This window comes from Podarcis tiliguerta (assembly GCF_965153285.1).
Source record: "Podarcis tiliguerta genome assembly, chromosome: 10".
NCBI lineage: Eukaryota > Metazoa > Chordata > Lepidosauria > Squamata > Lacertidae > Podarcis > Podarcis tiliguerta.
The window spans coordinates 52,003,778-52,025,068 of record NC_139543.1 but is presented as its reverse complement, the minus strand read 5'-3'; the positions used below and the strand labels follow the sequence as shown (position 1 = coordinate 52,025,068).

At 42.2% G+C, this 21,291-nt stretch overlaps 2 protein-coding genes across 6 annotated transcripts in view; one reads left to right on the top strand and one right to left on the bottom strand.

Annotated features, from left to right (window-relative positions):
* The window catches only part of TRIM24 (tripartite motif containing 24), a 36,698-nt gene extending 33,171 nt beyond the window's left edge, over window positions 1-3,527 (top strand). For both annotated transcript variants that reach the window (XM_083401421.1, XM_083401422.1), the window contains exons 16-19: window positions 352-487; window positions 1,537-1,611; window positions 1,965-2,114; window positions 2,792-3,527. In XM_083401421.1, coding sequence (XP_083257547.1) covers window positions 352-487; window positions 1,537-1,611; window positions 1,965-2,114; window positions 2,792-3,001 — 571 coding nt within the window. In that variant the 3' untranslated portion in view covers window positions 3,002-3,527. The remainder of the gene's footprint in view (window positions 1-351; window positions 488-1,536; window positions 1,612-1,964; window positions 2,115-2,791) is intronic.
* A 1,795-nt stretch (window positions 3,528-5,322) lies between these two features.
* SVOPL (SVOP like) overlaps window positions 5,323-21,291 on the bottom strand; it is a 28,399-nt gene continuing 12,430 nt past the window's right edge. For all 4 annotated transcript variants that reach the window (XM_083401520.1, XM_083401521.1, XM_083401522.1 and 1 more), the window contains 8 exons: window positions 20,984-21,112; window positions 18,941-19,014; window positions 16,109-16,320; window positions 15,352-15,463; window positions 10,567-10,648; window positions 9,337-9,426; window positions 8,306-8,419; window positions 5,323-5,506 (listed from right to left, as the gene is read on the bottom strand). In XM_083401520.1, coding sequence (XP_083257646.1) covers window positions 5,495-5,506; window positions 8,306-8,419; window positions 9,337-9,426; window positions 10,567-10,648; window positions 15,352-15,463; window positions 16,109-16,320; window positions 18,941-19,014; window positions 20,984-21,112 — 825 coding nt within the window. In that variant the 3' untranslated portion in view covers window positions 5,323-5,494. The remainder of the gene's footprint in view (window positions 5,507-8,305; window positions 8,420-9,336; window positions 9,427-10,566; window positions 10,649-15,351; window positions 15,464-16,108; window positions 16,321-18,940; window positions 19,015-20,983; window positions 21,113-21,291) is intronic.

Genomic DNA, 21,291 nt, shown 5'->3' with positions numbered 1-21,291 from the left:
ATAGCCGTGGCCTGCATGCTTATAATTCTGAGAAGAAGGAAGCAAGTCTAACTGAGAGGAGAGAAATAGGAGGCACCGTGAAGACAATAATTTTAATAGAGCAAGCCTCACACATCCTTCTAAGTCCCTTAAGTGTTCATATGCACCCTTAGATTTTCTTTCTGATAATGAGATGACAAATGGTTCTTGGGTGAAGAAATTCAAAAATTGCAGAAGGCAAGGCCTATCTTTTATCAGTTGACTTCATCTCAGCCTCAGTATTTTCTAAAACTCATTATAGATAGCAGATAAGAGTTTGCTTAGAAACATTCAGAACATGGATTGATGCCTGTTTGTCTTCTCTTTGTTTAGCGGAGAATGGATTTGTACATTCTGCCGCGATTTGTTCAAGCCAGAAATGGAATATGATTGTGATGGCCCAAGTCATGTGACTGAAGAAAAAAGAAAACTGGAAGGCAATATGGGATTGCCACCTATGGATCAGAGGGTGAGAGTATAGTCATTGAAATGCATTGTGCATTGTGAATACACCTTGAAAAATGCCACGGTAGTAATAAAATTATTATACCCCTGTAATTTCTTAGTAAGTAGTGGGAACTTGAGAATATGTCTTAAATACATCTTACACCTGGGTTCTGCTCTGGTCATGGCCTTTTCGATACCAGAAGTTTGTAGTATCTCACTGAACACGTATTAACACTCCACTCTTGCGAACAGGAAGGTGTGGACAAATGAGACCCATGATGCTTCTTCTTGAGTTTAAACCTCACTTGAAATCAGAGCAGTTTGATCCTCAGGCAGGTTTTTACTCCTGAGTTTCCTTTACTTCGAAAGTGGTTTGAAGATCAAGTAAATGTGTGTCAGGTGTGGAGTATTTGAGTTGTCATGCCCACATTTTCTTTGTAACTTTAGGAAGCACGCTAATTAATTAGCAGAACTATTCTTTGAGGTATATGTAGTAGCATGAACAAATAGCCTCACTAAGCATGAACAGATGAGCCTGCATGTATTCAGGGGAAAAATCACAGCCCTCCTGTCCTGCTATACTATGCAGTACTAAGATATGGTTTGACTTAATGTACCAACCCGAAGCTCATATCTTACCTCCCCTAGGGACAAAGCATGAGCTGTAGCCAAGTTTGTTCTTGGCTTTCCACTTGTGGTTTCTCTGTGGAAGACAAACCATGATCCTGTTTTTCAGACATAATGCTAAGTCAAACCATGGATTCACTCTGGATAACACAGCAGCAACAGGACCAGGGGAAGAGTGAGGCCACCACAATTTTTCCTCTTGAGTTCCTGCAAACTGTGTCTGCAGTCCATTTTGTCAGTACATCTTGAAAATTATGTACTGGTGGCAAAAAAGGCCACTGAAGGAAAAGTTGACTAGGATGGTGGGAGTGGATCTCACAATGTCTGAATTTCAGCACTGTCTTCTGTAGCCTCAGAAAAATGCAGTTTCTACTGTGTGGCTGTTCTAGCTCTTCAAGGTGGTACTCCGTGTAACTGAAATCATTTATCTTTTCTATTGTGCAGAAGTGTGAAAGATTACTACTGTACCTTTACTGCCATGAAATGAGCCTTGCTTTTCAAGATCCAGTTCCTCCCACGGTATGATGGTCATTTTATTTGCCACTAACATTCTGTGAGGATTGTGTTGGCATTCATTACTGGTCAGATATTATATTCATGCTTCAATGCAGTATATAATTTCAACAGAGAGAGACGAAATGCTGATGTAAAAGCAGCATGCCATTTGAGTCTCATTGAGAGACATTGCAATAACTGCTGTTTACAGTATATATATTTCTTCCAATTATTTTCAATAAGATAGAAAGATTGCTCTCTCCATTCATAGCAGGAGTCATTTGCTTAAGATCTGCACAGTAGATGTTCACTTTCCCAGATAATGCCAAAGAAGTATGCTAATGTATTACTGAGAAGATTCATCTATTCCTTTCTAGGTGCCTGACTACTACAAAATAATTAAGAAGCCAATGGACTTGTCAACCATCAAAAATAGATTGCAACTGCATCATCCATTGTACACAAAACCAGAAGATGTTGTAGCTGATTTCAGACTGATCTTTCAAAACTGTGCTGAATTTAATGAGGTCAGAAAAGACTGTAGTGTGTGTGTGTGTGTGTGTGTGTGTGTGTGTGTGTGTGTTTCTAGGAAGCTACCATTGTTACCAGAGTCTAACTGTGGATTCTATAATAGTTTGCAGAGTCATATAGCTGGTAATTTATATGCGGAATATAATTATAGGTCCCTTTCTTTAGCAGTGTCTGGCCTGCATTGGAGTTGAGATATGATATTAGGTGACAGTTGAATCATATAAATTTCCTTACACATTGAACAGTACAGAATATTTGCATGGGGGAGAGAAATGAGGACTACTCAGCAGAAGTAATATTGTACTCTGAGATAAGGTTGTTAGATCTCTCTTCTGCTGCTGTAAGTCACTGTGTGTGAACAAACTCTCTCTTAGCCAAGAAGTGATAGAAAATACCAAAGCGCTAACTAAGGTGCTAACATATCGTTGCATACTAGTTTTATACTACAAATGCTACTGTCAACTGTATCACAGTCATATCATATTTTGATTTGTTAAAGTGTTGATTGAGTCTACAAATTTTAGTTTGAGTAAGATGACTTTTATTCAACTAAAATTATTAGTAGTGTTCGTGTGTTCAAGTTGATTTACTTTGGCATTTGACTTACCCATTTATTTATTTTTATATGGGACTGCAAATATAAAACCTATGATATGTTGACTTTCCCCAACAGCCTGATTCAGAAGTGGCTGATGCTGGCATGAAACTGGAAGCTTATTTTGAGGAACTGCTGAAGAACCTTTTTCCAGAAAGAAAATTCCCTGCCCAGCCTTATTGCCGTGCTGATAGAGATAGTCCCAACTCAACAGATGACTCTGATGACGACTTTGTACAGCCACGGAAAAAACGTCTCAAATGGGAAGAACGCCAGTTTGTAAAATGAACTGGATATAGGCACTGCTAAAGATTTTTTTTTCATAAATATTTATCAACATTCATTTTTGGGAGGGCATTTTATGAGCACGTTGACATCTACAATTGTGGACATTCACTGGGAGTCCTACCTTGGTGCAAATTTGCCAAGAAGTGAGGCATGTAGGAGACATTAGAAAAATTCTATAAAATTTACCCTTGGTTTTTAGAATTCATTCTGCCACCACTCTAAAGTGACAACTGTTCAAATCTTTTATTGAGAAAGGATTTGTAAAAATTAAACTAAAGTTAGAAACAAATTTAATGTGTAGATTTCAGGAAAATGTGATCTTACCAGAAATTAATTTACCAACGACATGTGGCTGGCCATAATTTCAGTTCTTTGTACTGTACATAACTGTTAGCCACTGAGAAGAGAAAAGCACATGCTCAGATATTGGCCTAGGATACAATGGAATTGTCGTTGCCCGCAGAGAGCTACTTGTGCTCGGAAATGTAAGGAGTGGGGAGATGAATTAAAGTACTTTGAAAATGGACATTTGAGTGTCTTGCTGTGCTCATATGGAGAGAAATTTTATACAATTGGTTGTAATTTCCTGCTGGCCAGCATTGCATGTATTTCTAAACTTTAATCTAGCAATGGAAGTATTAAGGTTGACTTTCATCTTTATAGTTTATCCTATTTTACACCTATCGAGAGAGCTAGAAGGAAACCTCCCTCTGCTGCTTTTATTAGAATGTGTGGTCTGCTGCCATAAGCTGGTTTGGAATTTTTCGTTAGAAACACACTGATTTACTCGTTAACATATACTGTGTGATGCTTTCCTGAATGATTACAAAGAGGAAGATCATGTCTTTAAATTTATCCTCACTTCAAATTTTGAGTGTGCCATCAAAATCAACATTGAAATGGGAACTTTTCATGTGAACTAATAACAAGTGTAAACTGCACTTGCACAATATGAAATTACTTTCAAATGCCACGAGGAAATTCCATGGAATAATTTTTATTCTAGACAAAACTTGGCCCTATTCCTGATAACAGGGATGACAGCATCTGGTTTAGCTTCCACCACAATTCCCTTCATTCATCCTTTTAACTTATTTTGGCCTAAATAAGTGAATGACCACTATTCACTTTCAGAGGTCAGGGGAGTAAACTCACCCATTTGACACTACTGGAGGTGCCAAGCTCTCATGAGAGGGAGCCTGCAGAGGAATTCAATGTGTGGCAGTGTAGTAAGATTCTTCCCTCCTTTTCAGTTCCCCAACTGCTAAGGAAGGAAAAGATTACAGATAAGTTAAATGGATCATTTGCATTTGTCTTCACAACGGAAGATACAGGGCAGATCCCAGTGCCTGAACTAATCTTTGCAGGAGGCGAGTCTGAGCAACAGAAGGTTGCTGGTGATACTAAATTGTTCATTTTTGTTAAAACAAAAGATATTATGAAGAGCTCTTAAAAGGATCTCTCCAAGCTGAGTGAACAGGTGGTAAAATGGCAAATGCAGTTCAAGAAAAGTGCAAAGTGATGCACGTTGTGGCAAAAATTTCATATATATGTTCATGGGGTCTGAACTGGTGGCAATTAGCCAGGAACAAGACCTTGGGGGTGCAATAGACAGTTCAATGAAGTTTTTGTCCCACTATGCGGCAGCTGTGAAAAAGTAAAATCCCATGCGAGGATCACTAGGAGAGGAATTGAAAACTGTTGATATAATGCCATTCTACAAATCTCTTACGTGGCTACATTTGGAATGCTGTGTACAATTCTGGTTGCCTCACCTCAAAAAGGATGTACTGTAGAGTTGGAAAAGGTTCAGAAAAGGGCAATCAAAATGATCAAAGGCATGAAGCAATTCCCCTATATAGTATGCTGGACTTTTTAGTTTTTTTAAAAAAGGCAAGTAAGAGGTGACACAATAGAAATTTATAAAATCATGCATGGCATGGAGAAACAGAAGTTTTTCTCCCTCTCTCGAAACACTAGTACTCATGAATGTCCAGTGAAGCTGAACATTTGAAGATTGAAGATAAAAGGAAGTATTCCTTCATGCTGTGCAAAAACTCTGGGACTCACTTCCTACAGGAGGTAGTGATGGCTACCAACATCTGCACACATAGAGCGCCAACACCTACCTGAGGAACAGAAAAAATTATTTTAAAGTGTTTACGTATCTGCCATCAGTGGGCTTATACAGCATGTTCTGCCATGTGCATATAGTGACTTGAATGAATGGGGGACAAGACATTTGCAACACATTACAGAGCCTTCTCAAGCCTGGATATAGCATGATGTTGGGCATTTTTTTTAAAAAACACCACACAGGGTACAGTTCCATTTATTTGTGCAGAAGTTTATTAAAATGTTGTGAAGACAAGAAACACCTTTTTTTTGGAAATGCGGGGGGAGAAAATCTCAGTAGCTCTTCTGAGAAATATGCTCAAATGCATGAAATGTAACAGAGCCCTCTTGGGGTTTTCCTCTTTCTAGTGGTCACCTTCATTTCCTTTGCTAAAAAGATAAAAACAGGTGTTAAGAATGACAGGTCTCCATGACTTACCTGTGCAAGAATTAAGTGGTGTCATCTTTGAAATCAGGATTAAATGTTTCTAATTTTTTTAGTCCAGTGCCCACTCAGCCACCTTGTAGCAGCAGATACATCTATCTTAATTTGCTTCCTTGGACAAATGTCCCAATGCAGCAACCACTGACCTACAGGAACTTGGCACCCAGGTTCCCTCCAGCCTTTTTGTTTGAGGGATTTTTTTCCATTCCACTGCAATCTACATACACAGAAACATTCCCATTGGGTGCTATTGGCTGCCTTAAATGGTTGCCTGTAGCAAGTGTTCCATGTGATACAGCCCCTCCAAACTATATGTTGGTTCCACAGTTGTTAAATCACATTGCTGTTTCATGAAGTCTTTCTCGATGAATGATTACATATGTGTAGGCCACCCTTGGAGCCTTTTTCTGCCAAAGAGCAAGGAGGAAATGCCATAAAATAATTATACTGTTGCCAAAGCATCTCTCTCGTTTACAACCTAAGTAGCATTTTTTTGTATATAAAAGAAGCAACATATATTTCTGTGTATCTAGTGTGACGTGGGCTGTTTCAATTTTGTAGAAGGAAACAACAAGACAATAGCTTTCCTGAAGCCACCCATTCAGTTAATGAATCAATGCAAATTACACAAGATCTTCAGTTGAACCCATTGGCTTCTAATGCCACACCTCTCTCCCAGGTGTAAAGAGCTGGTGTTTCAAAGTGGATAAGCTGGAGACGGCTAGCCAGAAATTGATCCAACTACAGTGGTACCTTGGTTTTCTAACAATCCATTATGGAAGTCCGAGTTCTGAAATGTTCAAAAACTGAAAACAGGAGCCTCAATACGGAAAACTCAAAACGGAAGCCGCGTTTCCTGTTCGACTTCTCCGAGGTGTATTCAAAATTGAGGCATTTACTTCTGGGTTTTTGGGATTTGAGTTCCAAAATGTTCGACTACTAAGGTGTTCGAAAACCGAGGTACCACTGTACATGGATAATGGCCTCTCTTTTCTGCTGAGATTCTGCCTCTGTATTTATTAGCTTAGGTGCACATCTGCTTTGAAATGCACCTTGCCCAGGTCTGTAGAACCTGGTGGTTCTACAACCACCAAACAATCTCCAAATATTGTTTAATAGTTTATTAAATGCTCTTTTCTCTTCATTGCTGCTGCATACCAAGCCAATTGCAGATGAATTAAAGCTTCGAAGGTTGTGCAAGAGACAATTTGCCGCTGGTAACAGAGGGTAGCATGTAGAGGCCTAAATGAGATCTAAGTGGTACGTAAGGAATGAATTACCCTAATTGAAAGCGTGGTTTTTATTCACAGTGTTAAGTTATTATAAATTGGTGGGAGGTGTTTTCTGGGTCACTGGGTTAATTATATGTCATTCCTTCTTATAACAAATTAGTGTGGCCTGGTGCCTGTCAGCTTAGTGTAATAGCCACCCACAAACAAGGTAGGGCTTTTTTGTGTACTTGTTGGACTCCTTATGTTATTTTTTTAAGGGAATGATTTTTTTTATTAAGAAAAAGCATGTGAAGAATATGAAAAAAAAACTGCACACACAGCCCTAAGCCATCCAAGGATGTCAGTGACTTCAACAGCCTACACAGTGTTGGGGGGGGGGGCAGGAGAAGAAAAGGGAAACAGTAAGAAGAAATTTGTCTGTTGAGTGCCTAAGAACTTATATGGTGTCCTGGACACAGAATGAGGCACAAGATGATAATCACTTGTAGGGCTAAAAAATCCCTCCCTGCACTGTACTGAGGTTTTAGAAGAGAGGAGAGGAAAAAAGAGACCTTTTCTCATTGCCAACTTCCAAAAACCTTGATGTAGCAACAATACCCTTGAATTTGAGGTTGGCAGGCATCTCCAAAGCCAAGATTCAGGAAAGGGTGAAAGGTGTCTTTCTCTGTCTCTTCCAGGAGCATTCTTGTATAGTATATATCATTTTGCTGCAGGCCCCACTCAATGATTTTAATTTTCCCAATAACTCAGATATTTTGCTGGTAATTATTATTAATTATAAACATACAGAATATTTCTAGACTGTCTTTCATTACTGTGTTTCATTAAACAATTACAGGGCAGTATACAGCAAGTATACAGTCTTTAAATATAAGAAGGCATGTTATGCTACAGAGACAAACAATCAGTCACCAATACTCCTAAATATCATAAATAGCTTCACTGCCTTGGTTCCTCCCAAAGGCCTGAATTATTATTCTTGAATGACACAAATTGGAGCTCATCAGGCTTGCAAGCTGTAATTTGGAAATCCCACTGGCCCCAGTCTGAATTGGGGCAGTTAATGGTGTGCACCTACGTCAATATATCCAAGCAGTTAGTCTCTTAACTAGCTCCCTTTGCAAATAGATTAGACTGAGTCAGTTGTAATTATATAACCCAAGCCTCCTTTGACTTATGATACAAATAATCACTCCTATTTTGGGGTCTTCAAGTTCCTTCAGGTAGGCATATGGATGGCATAAAGGTTATCATTTGCGACAGTGGACTGGAGGACATTCAGTTAACAGGACGTGGGAGGAGTCATTCTGCTAAGCAGACGTCCTCCAGTCTACTCTTCAAACAGAAATTCACGGCATGACCAATTTCCATTGCTCCTGATGTGGAGAGACCTCCTATGAGATTTGTTTGTTTTTCATAATGGGGTGAAGTTCAAAGGAAGCTGCCGCGGTGGCTTTCGGCAGTGCAGGAGCCTGTTTCTGACCTTACACTACAGAAGATGGGTTTACCAACCTGAAGCGCTCTCCCTTTGGTCTCAATGGGCAGCGTGAAAGCAGAGACAGCACACACGATACAAACAGAAGCGAAAAGGCAAAGTGCTCCCAAGAAAGAAGCATTCATGAGCACCTGCAAAGAAACAATGTATTAGTGCAACGCTGCCATGCAACTTGGTCAAACGCTTTTTTTTTTAAAGCCCATAGGATTTCCTTTCTAGCTTTCTCAAAGTTCCAAGTTTAGCATGTTGGCCAACAATTCAGTGCCCAAGCCTTTAAGAAGAGCCATGAAGCCTATCCAGTCCATCCTCCACGTCTCACACTGGCCAGCCAGATTCCTGCAGGAAGCCCACAACCACACTTGGCTGCAACAGTACTCTTCCCATTTGAAATTTTCAGCAACTGGTACCTGGAGGGATACCTTTTCAGGCTTTAATCTAGGATTATTTTAACACATATGGTGATAGATGGTGTTGCGACATGTAGTTGTTGGGAACACAATAGTTGGGAATACAATAGTACTACTCTAGCTTAGGGCCCCTCTAGACATAATTTTTTAATTGCATATCCATGATGATTTGTGCTTGTGATGCTATCAGGGGGGTCATACATGATTCCTCTTTAAATACTGTTTGTGTGGCAAAGGTTTCAGGGCGGCCATACTACTTCATTTGCAATCAATGCACATCTCGTTACTTGTAACTTTTTATATTAAGAACGTTCTGGTTTGTTTTCTGCCCCACTTTTGTTGCACCATAGCCCTTCCAGGCAGGGTAGCACTGGAAAAGCATCACAGAACAACTAATAATGCAGGATAAACACACTGCTATTGCGTCAAGAACTTATTGGGGAATACGCCTGCACTAAAACAGCAGTCTGGAGGTGCTCTTTGAAGATCCTCCAAAAGCAAGAATAGCTTGACAAAGGTCAACATTAGCTTTGGTATCATCCTCTGATTTAAAAATGTGGATGAGAATACACATGAATTCAGGTCAGAAACCAAAGAATCGAAACAATATATTTAAGTAACTTTATTGAAAGCCATCTTACCTGGGCTATAAAAGGTGCCACCATAGCACCAATACGACATACAGAACCACTAGTGCCAAGGCCAACAGCTCTCATGATAGTTGGATAAACCTATAATACAGTAATATATAATTCAAGATCAGATCTGAAGGAAAGGGAAACTGGGAAACTGTCAACTAAGCATCTATGGTGGGTCCCAGAGTTTAGGTGGCCAGAGATGGTATCTGCAGAGATGGTATCTGCAGAAGATTCTAGTGACAATCTTGTAAAAGATACTGCTTTAAAAAATGTTATTTGGCAAAATCCAGTCAAAATTAAGGCTTTTTTTTAAAAGCCCCATTAATTTAAATGTGAAAATACAATACACTTAATTTTTGTGCCCATTTAGTTTACAAAGGCTAATAATGAAAGCAATGAAAGCAAAACATTGCTGTTTGGAAATATAAAAATGTTGAATTTTACTTGGTTATTGTTTTGCTACTTGGACATTTCAACTATTTTTTTGGACAGCAAAAAATGATAAAATGTCCAACTTCAGGCTTCCAGACGTTGAAAAAGGGTTTTTTTGCCTTAAAACCCCCCCACAAAAAAACTAATGTCAAAATCAGCCTCAGCTATTCACTTCTGGACTTCAGATATACATGAGAACAGGTGACTCAAAGTGGAAGATTATAAATTATTCCATACTTATCTAACATAGATTTTCTTATGTCAGCCTGTGAAGAACAGAGTAGCATTTACTACCAAGCAAGAGGTGGTTCTTCTGCTGCACACCAACTTTTATGAGCTGCTAAATCATTTAGGTTTGTCCATGTATGCAATATAAGCATACAATGCTCTGTTAAATCACAAAAAGGGGTGGTACTGTAGGTAATGTGTGGATAAGACTATCCCTCATTAGTAAGCATGGCGCTGTATGTTCAAGGACCACCACCTTTACTCATTAAGAGAGGAAGTATCATTTACTCAGGTCCTGCTCCGGCATATCAGCACCATCCAAATCCCAAGAATTGAACAGAAATATTTTTAGCTGTGCACTGCCTGCTTGCTCCTTCCAGCTACCCAGCTAAGGCTTCAACCCCATACTCAGTGTAGGAGTCTCATTGGATTAAATGATACTTACTTCTGAGTAAACATGCACTGAGCTGAATTGTCAATCTACATTTCCCATTTGTTATGGAAAGCTATGATGAGAGACCTCTGTTGTGTGTTCCTCCCCTTCCACAATTGACGGGTTCAAAAGCATCTCACCTCCGCTGTGTAAATGTAGATGGTGTTGAAATTTGCAGAGACCAAGGCACGCAACATGAAGAGAAAACCAATGAGGCCCGAGCTGGTTAGAAAAGGAAGAAAGAGGATGCATGGGGAAATTCACATCATTATCCAGCATTTGATTTGAGGTCCTTGATTGTACGTCGTACCAAGAATTCCATAGAGGGGGATTTTATATGAATAACTTCAAAAGTGGTGACCCTTTTCAAAGACAGCACAACAGGAGAGGATGGATGCTTGGAGCAAATGTGTGCAGGCACCCTTAGAAGAAGCAGAGCCACTTAGACTCTCCTACGGCAAATAATGGTAGTTCTGGTGCCCAGAAAGTCTGTTTGTGCCTGGATGAGAGCTGGGAAGGAACGGAGAGAGAATGGGAAGGATCCCTCTGAAATGCTTTAAAAAGATTGGAAGCCTTTTTGTGGTTCTAGACTGCTCCAAGGGAACCCTGACATTTCCTGTTCCTTTTTATGCGTTTTCAGATTCAGAGATGAATTCAGGGATGAAAAGCCTACAGCTCTCTCGATGTCGCTGGAGCTGAAATTACATCAGTCTCAGCATGGCTGATTATCAGGGATGATGGGAGTTGTAGTCCAACAGCACCTGGAGAGGCCCCACAACTTCTCTGTTTTAATATGATCTAAGCTGCCTGTGGCGCTTTTAAATGGAAGGTTGGTATATAAATAGTTTATATCAGGCTTCCTCAAACTCGGCCCTCCAGATGTTTTAAGACTACAATTCCCAACATCCCTGACCACTGGTCCTGCTAGCTCGGGATCATGGGAGTTGTAGGCCCAAAACATCTGGAGGGCCAAGTTTGAGGAAGCCTGGTTTAAATAAATAAATATGTAGCTTGCAGTCTTATCCAATCTTAACCAATCACACACATCCCTGGCCATATACTACTAGAATGTGTGATCAAGGGTCTCAATAAAATAACTGGGTTCATTTGCATGCCTTATAATGAGTCAGAACTGTTGGGTTGAAATAAACGACAGACGAGTGACAAGTGTCATATGGGAGGCATCTGCCGAGCATGTCTCGGGGAGTCCCTTTTATTGAATATTACAGCATTGCCACATATGTGCTTGTTGCTGATTGGTTTACACAAATCATATGCAAGAGTTGCATATAGGCATTAATCATCAATAGATTAAAGGTTGGGAAAGGGAACACAGAATTGGACAGGTATGAAAACCTCCTTATTAAACTATTACTAGTGATTGATATAGCAAAACTTAAAAGGGCATAACTATTGTATTCCATAGATGTGGTCAACCATGCATTAAGAACAGGTCGGTACGATGTTTCATGAACTCAATGTGAACTGAACATTCTAGGGTGGGTGAGGAAGGAATGCTTCAGCTCAGAGCGGTTTGCCAGACTCATGTGCAGAAGCAAAACCTCCCATCACAGAACATTTGTCTATTGCTCGGTATTGCCTACACAAGGCTCTACTACAGGGACTGGCAATGGCTGTTTTGAGACAGGATCCTCTCCCAGCTCTATCTAGGGTGCTGGGAATTGAAGCCATGAGCCTACAGCATACAAAACGGATGTTCTGCTCTGAGCAATGGCCTTTTACCCTATCAACATAAATGTGGCATCTTCTCAGGAGTTTCCAGAAGATACATTCTGTCCTCACCTAGAGTTTATTGTTCTTTTTACAAAAATGTTAAAACAAAAACAATGTGTGAAATCCTGCTGTAAAAGCGGCAAGAGCTATATCTAACAATGCTATCCTGAAAAATCCTGGTTACATAAAAAAACAAACAAACCTTGGAAAAGGCTTCCTAAAAGAACAAACGCTTGGCACCACCCTAATTTCCTGGCAGAGTGCATTCCAATGTGCTCACCGTGTGCCTAAACTCTAGAACAAAGACCTGGATGTTCCAAGCGCCAATGCAATCCGACTGGTTTGAATGAGCCAAGGCACAAGAGACGCATACATTTGCAGACAGCGCATAAAACAAAACAAAAAAAAGATCAGATGGGCATTTGCTGCTGCCCTGGCCCCTCCACCAGATATGACCTATCCTGCATCCCAAATCATTCCCAGAACTCCTAGCATATAATGTATGGGGTGTTAGGGGAGGGGTAGTAGATACTGCATGGGCTGAAGAGTTTCAGGGCGGTAAAGCTTTGATGTCAGCTATGGTTTTCCCAGTAGTGATGTATGGAAGTGAGAGCTGGACCATAAAGAAGGCTGATCGCCAAAGAATTGATGCTTTTGAATGATGGTGCTGGAGGAAACTCTTGAGAGTCCCATGGACTGCAAGAAGATCAAACCTATCCATTCTTAAGGAAATCAGCCCTGAGTGCTCACTGGAAGGACAGATCCTGAAGCTGAGGCTCCAATACTTTGGCCACCTCATGAGAAGACTCCCTGGAAAAGACCCTGATGTTGGGAAAGATGGAGGGCACAAGGAGAAGGGGACAACAGAGGACGAGATGGTTGGACAGTGTTCTCGAAGATACCAGCATGAGTTTGACCAAACTGCGGGAGGCTGTGGAAGACAGGAGTGCCTGGCATGCTCTGGTCCATGGGGTCATGAAGAGTCGGACACGACTAAACAACAACAACAAAAGCTTTGATGCCCAATGCAATTACTCAACCTTCTCCTTAGAAGAAGCAGAAAACCAGTATATAGCTATATATCTCCAGCTCTAGCTCTGCATATATATAGATATAGATACTTGACTCATCTGCACCACTGAAGCAACATAATTCATTTTTGTGTGTGACATATTCTCTCTCTCTCTGTCTGTCTCTTCTCTCTCTCATTATAACACGGAGGTTTATTGCAAGCTTATGTAAGTCAAGCAATTAACCAAGATTAAAGTCTTGGTATTAATCAGCTGGTACACTTTGTTCACCCTGGCATCCTCAAACATCCTCTACTGGCACAAACACCATTCATTGCCAGGAGCTGCATGCTGAAGCAAAACTGGTTTGAAGTTCACGCTGCTTCGTCACATAATTTTTACATTAGAGTGGCCATATTAACTCAGCCCATAGTTTAGGCTCACTGCCTAGAGTAAACAGAGAAGCTATAAGCTTCCTAGACATTGCATGTAAAGGTACCCCTGACTGTTAGGGTCCAGTCGCGGACGACTCTGGGGTTGCGGCGCTCATCTCACTCTATAGGCCGAGGGAGCCTGTGTACAGCTTCTGGGTCATGTGGCCAGCATGACTAAGCCGCTGCTGGCAAACCAGAGCAGCGCAAGGAAACGCTGTTTACCTTCCCGCTGGAGCGGTACCTATTTATCTACTTGCACTTTGATGTGCTTTCAAACTGCTAGCTTGGCAGGAGCAGGGACAACGGGAGCTCACCCTGTTGCAGGGATTCGAACTGCCAACCTTCTGATCAGCAAGCTCTAGGCTCTGTGGTTTAGACCACAGCACCACCCGTGTCCCCCCGCCTTTGCTGTGGGAACTGTAATGTATATTTATTAAAAGGCAAAACTGGACGTTATCTGGCAAATGAAAGTTTCCAAACCATCTTTTGTTGAGCTAATGGAGGTGCAAGAGGCCTTTACTATAAAGGCTTGCCCACTTTTGAGCATTATTTGAACATGACAGGAGGTGTCCACACCTGCACTCATTTGCATATACGTGGCAACTTTGGTCCTTTCTGGTCATACCACCAGGCCTTCTCCCTACCTTAGTTTCTTCCCCACAGGTAAGGAAGGAGAGATTCAGTGGAAGAGAAGGAGAAATGTGATGTCAATCAAGTAATGTGTACAAAAATGTGTTTATTGGGATTAAATGTGCTTTAAAGCAAAGTGCATATAATTGGTGAAAACAGACAAAAGTGCTTGCAAAGCTGTGTGTGTTGGGAGAAATGTGCACTCAAAAGCTGGTGAATTTTCATGAGCAGTTGTTTTTAATCACAATCCGATGTAGAGATGTGCAGAGAACCAAACTGAAGAAAAAATGAGAAGCTGAGAGAAACAAAGATTGACAGATAGGCCCATTGCTAGTTATAGGGAAAGGCTGTGGGAAGGAGGAGTTCTTAACCTCTTCCAAATGTGCTGGTTTTCCTAAGCAAATGTCCCCCAATGCCCCTGTCTAGGCTTACTTCTGGTTTCAGAAGTTAACTGGGGAGAAAATTAACTAAAAACAACTGAGGGGCTGCTGTGCAGGGGAGAATTGGCAGGGCCGCAAGGGCTAAGCACTCTCTCCTGCCTGCTGAATCTTCTCTGCAAATCCTCTCCCACATTAGCATTGAGAACCCTGAGTTTCCCCCATGAATTATAGTTCTGTCACATTTGTAGGTGCACTAACTCCAGGATTCCCCGTTTGGTGACCTCCTGCAACCCTCAAGATGCCAGTTACAGTCAGCTGGAGTCTGCTAAAGTTCTAAATCAGCTTTTGCCAAACTGATGCCCTCTGGGTCTGATGAGCGCTGCAGTCAAATACATCTGCAGGGCATCAGGTTGGCAGTGGCTGTTCTGGATCAAGCTTTCTTGCGGCATGCTATGTTGGTAAGGAAGCACATTGCTGAGTTTCTGCAGGTGCCGGAAGCATCCGCACTGCAGATCGCTCTTGCCATCTCTAACCCTGACAAACTAGGAAGAGTGTAGTTCCTGAAACAGGAATGGCCATTCTGGTAGGGAGGGATGAAAGTGAGTTCCATTTTCAGAGTTAACCAACTAGCACACAGAGTGTAGACATCACCGGTGCAGGAAAGGTGTGAGGTGCAGTGCAAACAGGCCTGTTTCAATCTTACTTTGCCCACAGACACCCCACTTGAAAACACTTACGTTGAAGTGCATATATTGAGCAGGAGGAAGAACACGGCAGTGCATCCCATGGTGATTGTCAGGCTGAGACGCCTTCCCAGAAAATTGATGCCCAGAATGTTTAGAGGATTTACTGGAAAAGAAGAAAGGGGAGAACATCAGGCTGTAGAATCAGATGACCCAACTGAGCTATTATGCTGTGTTTATACCTGCCCCACTCCAGCCTCAGGGCTACTTGCTTTATTACTTCTCTGTGATTACTGGGAATGTTTTGGACACATTACCGGAGTTAATGCGGGGAAAGGAAAAGTGGCGAAAGGGCCACAGATTTATTTTCTTGAGAGCGCATTGAGAAGGGAAATGGAGACATGGTCCCAGTCACAGTGTCTCTGGCCTAATAATGTGTGAGGTGGGACAGTACAAACTTAAACCAACAATGCTCTGGATTAAAAATGGCCACAACTTTATCACACAGCCAGCCTTTTAAGCATTGCAATGATTATAACTAGTGAAAATAAAAAGTAAATTAGCCCTCCCAGTACACTTCCTGTGTGGGTCTGTGGCTCCTGTTCTGTGACCTTTAGAACAGAGGTGGGGAAGATGTAGCCCTCCAGATACTGTGGGACCACAACTCCCATCGTTCCTGACTGCTGGCCATTCTGGCTGGGGCTGATGGGAGCTGGAGTCCAGTATTATCTGGAGGGCCACAGCTTCCCTGCCTCTGCTTTAGAGATTTACCCACACCCTGTTTTTAAACAGCTAGAGCAGGAGAAGTTACATGCGATCTCTCCAATTGTGCTGATGATCATGATCTGGTAATCGGACGGGGCGAAGTGATGACAGAGGCACGGGCTGTGAGTCTCCTCGGAATAATCCCCCAACTCGTCCCCTTTGCTGGTTCCTCCTCCCCCTGTGGCACAAACCAGATTCTTCTCCAGCAACTCTGCGCTGGCCAGGATGATACCATAATAAGCAAAGGATATCCCAAGCCTATGAAAAAGAGGGGGAAATGTTAGAAAGGAGAGCAACCAAGGGCATTGGCGACAGCAATTCAGCCAGTTAATTACACGCAGAGCTTAACTACTGTGGGATCTGAAAATAATTGCAATTCATAAAACAGCTCTGTGCTACAATATGGAAACAAGGCCTGCTATTAAATTACACCTCTGGAGCACTTTTCAACAATTACAAATAAATCCTAGTTTCATTGAAGTAGATGCCGAAATGTTAAATTCTTCAATGTAGTGAATATCTCACGGATGTTCAATATCACCACCTGAATGAAGTATTTTAAAAGGATATGAAGCGGGGGTTTGGGGAACAAACATCACAACTAGAAAGAGACCTGTTAAAGTGATGTCTGAAATGTATAATATGTGATTGGAATGAGAGACAAAGGATGAACAAATGAAATCTTCAATGATACACTGGGCAATAGATATTGGTCATAATAGAAATGGAAGAATGAGAATGTTTATGGAACGTGGATATAAAATTTACAGCATGTTATAGTTTAAGAGAAAACTACCGTACTTTTCGCTCTATAAGACACACTTTTCCCCTCCTAAAAAGTAAGGAGAAATGTGTGTGCATCTTATGGAGCGAATGCAGGCTGCGCAGCTATCCCTGAAGCCAGAACAGCAGGATGAATTTTAACAGGGAGAAATGTAAAGTATTGCACTTGGGCAAAAAAATGAGAGGCACAAATACAAGATGGGTGACACCTGGCTTGAGAGCAGTACATGTGAAAAGGATCTAGGAGTCTTGGTTGACCACAAACTTGACATGAGCCAACAGTGTGACGCGGCAGCTAAAAAAGCCAATGCAATTCTGGGCTGCATCAATAGGAGTATAGCATCTAGATCAAGGGAAGTAATAGTGCCACTGTATTCTGCTCTGGTCAGACCTCACCTGGAGTACTGTGTCCAGTTCTGGGCACCACAGTTCAAGAAGGACACTGACAAACTGGAACGTGTCCAGAGGATGGCAACCAAAATGGTCAAAGGCCTGAAAACGATGCCTTATGAGGAACGGCTAAGGGAGCTGGGCATGTTTAGCCTGGAGAAGAGGAGGTTAAGGGGTGATATGATAGCCATGTTCAAATATATATAAAGATGTCACATAGAGGAGGGAGAAAGGTTGTTTTCTGCTGCTCCAGAGAAGCGAACACGGAGCAATGATCCAAACTACAAGAAAGAAGATTCCACCTAAACATTAGGAAGAACTTCCTGACAGTAAGAGCTGTTCGACAGTGGAATTTGCTGCCAAGGAGTGTGGTGGAGTCTCCTTCTTTGGAGGTCTTTAAGCAGAGGCTTGACAACCATATCTCAGGAGTGCTCTGGTGGTGTTTCCTGCTTGGCAGGGGGTTGGACTCGATGGCCCTTGTGGTCTCTTCCAACTCTATGATTCTATGATTCTAGGGATTGCTGCTTTCGCTGTGCAGTGATCCCTCTTGCTGTTCTGACTTTGCTTCACTGGAGAGAGGGAAAGCTGCACAGCACCCCTTCAGCAAAGCGGCAGAAGAAACGGAGCCCCTTCCATTTCTCCTCTCGCTTTGCTGGAGAGGCGCTGCGCAGAGAGGGAGAGAATATTTTTTTTCTTGTTCTCCTCCTTTAAAACTAGGTGCGTCTTATGGTTGGGTGCATCTTATAGAGCGAAAAATAAGGTATATGAAAATGTTTTATAGATTGTAACTAACACCTAGTAGATTGGCAAAAATGTATAAATCCAAATCAAATATATGCTGGAAATGTAAAGAGAAAGAAGGTACCCTTTTCATTGTAATTGTAATAAGGTTAAAGCTTACTGGGAAATGATAATGAACTGAAAAAGATGTTTAAGATAACATTTATTTAAAAAAACCCAGAAGCTTTTCTTTTGGGAATTATGGGATCAGAACTACCTAAACAGTGTAGAACCCATGAGCCACTTTTTAGACAGATGAGCAAAAAACCCCAACTTGAGCAATGAAGGGACTGGGAGTCTGATGACAGGTTGCAACACTGCAAGAGAAAGCAAGCTCATTATGCCCCAAATGCATGGACAGGTTTGCTGTGTACGTACCACTATGTCTCACAGCTATAACAATGCGTTTAGCAGAATTCAGAGTGTGTGGGCATGTGGGCATGTTTAAACAGCTAAATGACATGTCCAACAAAGTAAGATCATGGACTGAATTTCTGGCAAGCAGCGGTTGCACTGTAAGTCTATACAATAGCACCATTTCAAAGGATCTAGACATATACAAGTGCTTCTCATACAGTCTTATAATCTGTTTTGTATTCATCTTTTATCCACATTTACTTTCCCAAATTATAAAAGAGAGAGAGAGAGCAATAGATTTTAAGTGGAATGTCATTAGCTGCAATTCTGGTCCCTCTGCCTGCAACACAGAGGCAGCTGGCAGAATATAGTCCTTTTCATGAAATGGGGAAAAAAGGGAATTGTGAGTTCAATTACCATAACCAATTTTCTCCCATTCTGACTGACTAGTTTCTGAATAATAGCTTTGATCCTTAGGATGCATCTGAGCCTACTCCCTTGACCGATTCCATCGATTTCAATTTGCTTATGCATTGTCATCTGAAAGAAGCAAACCAAACACATTTACCATATAATCCATAGTTGCAAAGTTGTCCGTAAGTACTTGGGATCCATTAGGTCTTTGAACCTACCCCTTCTTTCCTGAAAAGAATGGAAAAGGAACAGCATGAAACACATTAGGAATGTGTGGCTGAAGCCCTGAAGTCTGCAATTCTGAAGCCCCAAGCTTGGAGGCAGTTTCAGGGGTAGAGTCCATGTCATCTAGCAAAGTAGAAAGGTTCACGGAGGATGGATCTGTCAACGGCAATTAGCCATGACAACAGAATATACAGAGGTAGCATACTTTTGTATACCAGGTGCTGGAGACAAAGGGCAGGGTGTCAGAGAATGGCAGGGCTGTGAAGAGTTTGTGGCGGAGGCAAGAGACCCAGGCAAGGGGACCAGTGATTTATGGGATGTGCAAGGCAGGAGCCAAGGGAGAAGGGAGAGTCAGGGCAGTTTGAGGAAGGCACACAGGACATGATGGAGGAAGAAGGGATGGTTCAGGCGAGAGACAGGTCCCACCACCTCCTAGAACTAGGAGGGGCTTGAAAAGGTAAGAGCAGCAATGACTTATTTGCAGGAGAAGTCTCAAAGGACAGCATGTAAGCCAGAAGAGGGGAAGGGCCCTACTGTTGCTGCAACTGCTCTGTAGGGCTCAGACCTGTGGGCCACTGCCTAAAGGCTAGAGGTAGTAGTAGAAGAAGGGTTTGGATTTGATATCCCGCTTTCTCACTACCCGAAGGAGTCTCAAAGTGGCTAACAATCTCTTTTTCCCTCCCTCCCTCACAACAAACGCTCTGTGAGGTGAGTGAGGCTGAGAGACTTCAGAGAAGTGTGACTGGCCCAAGGTCACCCAGCAGCTGCATGTGGAAGAGCGGGGAAGCGAACCTGGTTCACCAGATTACGAGTCCACCACTCTTAACCACTACACCACACTGGCTCTGTAGAAGCGTATGCATGTTTGTGGAGCACCAGGGAAGCTGCTGTGTTTCTCTTGTGCTTCTTCCTCATGTGGGACTGGCCCTGATACAGGGGAAGGACATCATCTCTGTGTCCTGTCTGTGAGCACCCGGAATAAAGCTAAACAAAACTAAGAACCAATGAAATTGCCCTAAATCAGCGGTAGGAACCTTTCCCCCCCTCCCAAAGAATGCCACCGATTTAAGTGAGAAGTCCATTGTGTGCTGCAGCCAATGCTAGTTGGCAAGCTGGGCTAGAGCCAAAAGTGTGCGAAGCCAGAACCAAAGGCCACAAGTTTGCAGGATTCTCTCCCCCTCTCTCTGCCTTCCCATTTCCCTTTCCCATACTCTTGGATACGCCTCTCTGTGGGCCTCATGAAATTATGGTGTGGCTGGCATGCAGCTTGTGGGTCAATTTCCCCCAATCTATTTTCAAAAACCAAAAACAAACCACATCTTTCAGTGGATGGACAATGAGGACTAGCATGGTCCAGTCACACATTTAGCATAGCCTTCACTCCAGATGCTTTGAACTACAACTCACAGCAGCTCTGCCCGTGCTGGTTGGGGCTTTTGGGAGTTGTAGCCCAAAGAGTCTGGAGGGCATCAGGTTGCCAAAAGCTGGCTTAGAGGCTATGTGAAGCTGCTGACATTCCATGTTTTTCCTTCCCTCACCCTCTTCCTTGTAAGCATACAGATTGCTTCTGTGTGTTCGCATTTAGAACAGGAGCTGGCATGCATGGCTGGTTTTCCCACCCTCAGATAACCGTATCCAGTACAGTGGTACCTCGGGTTACATATGCTTCAGGTTACAGACTCCGCTAACCCAAAAATAGTACCTCAAGTTAAGAACTTTGCTTCAGGATGAGAACAGAAATCACGCGGCGGCAGCAGGAGTGGTGCTTCAGGTTAAGAACAGTTTCAGGTTAAGAACGGACCTCCGGAACGAATTGAGTACTTAACCCGAGGTACCACTGTACTGCAAAGTAGGTTAACTGTGTTAACCTATCCAAGTAAGGAAGGAGGGCATGAAAGGGTTGATGACTGAGAGGAGCTCCTTGTTTTTGTCATCTGATCAGTCTGTACCATGGCAGTATTCTGAATCTTACATCAGTGGGTTCTACCAACTTTCCTTCAGGCATAACAGATCGGTTCATCTTAGCAATCCACTGCAGCGTTGCAAGAGCAGCTTTGTCATTCCCGCAAGACACATTATAGCGAGCAGACTCGGGGATAAACTACAAAGGCAAACAGGTTAGAAAAGTTAAGTGGCAGAGCTTCTAGCATCACCTGGCATGTTACAGCCTTCCTGCCAAGTTCTTACTAACATAAAGAGCAGATTTTACTTACTCTTGCAAGCTTATAGAACTCACAGCAACATTAATACAAAGACACTGTGTTGGTCAATTCACACCAC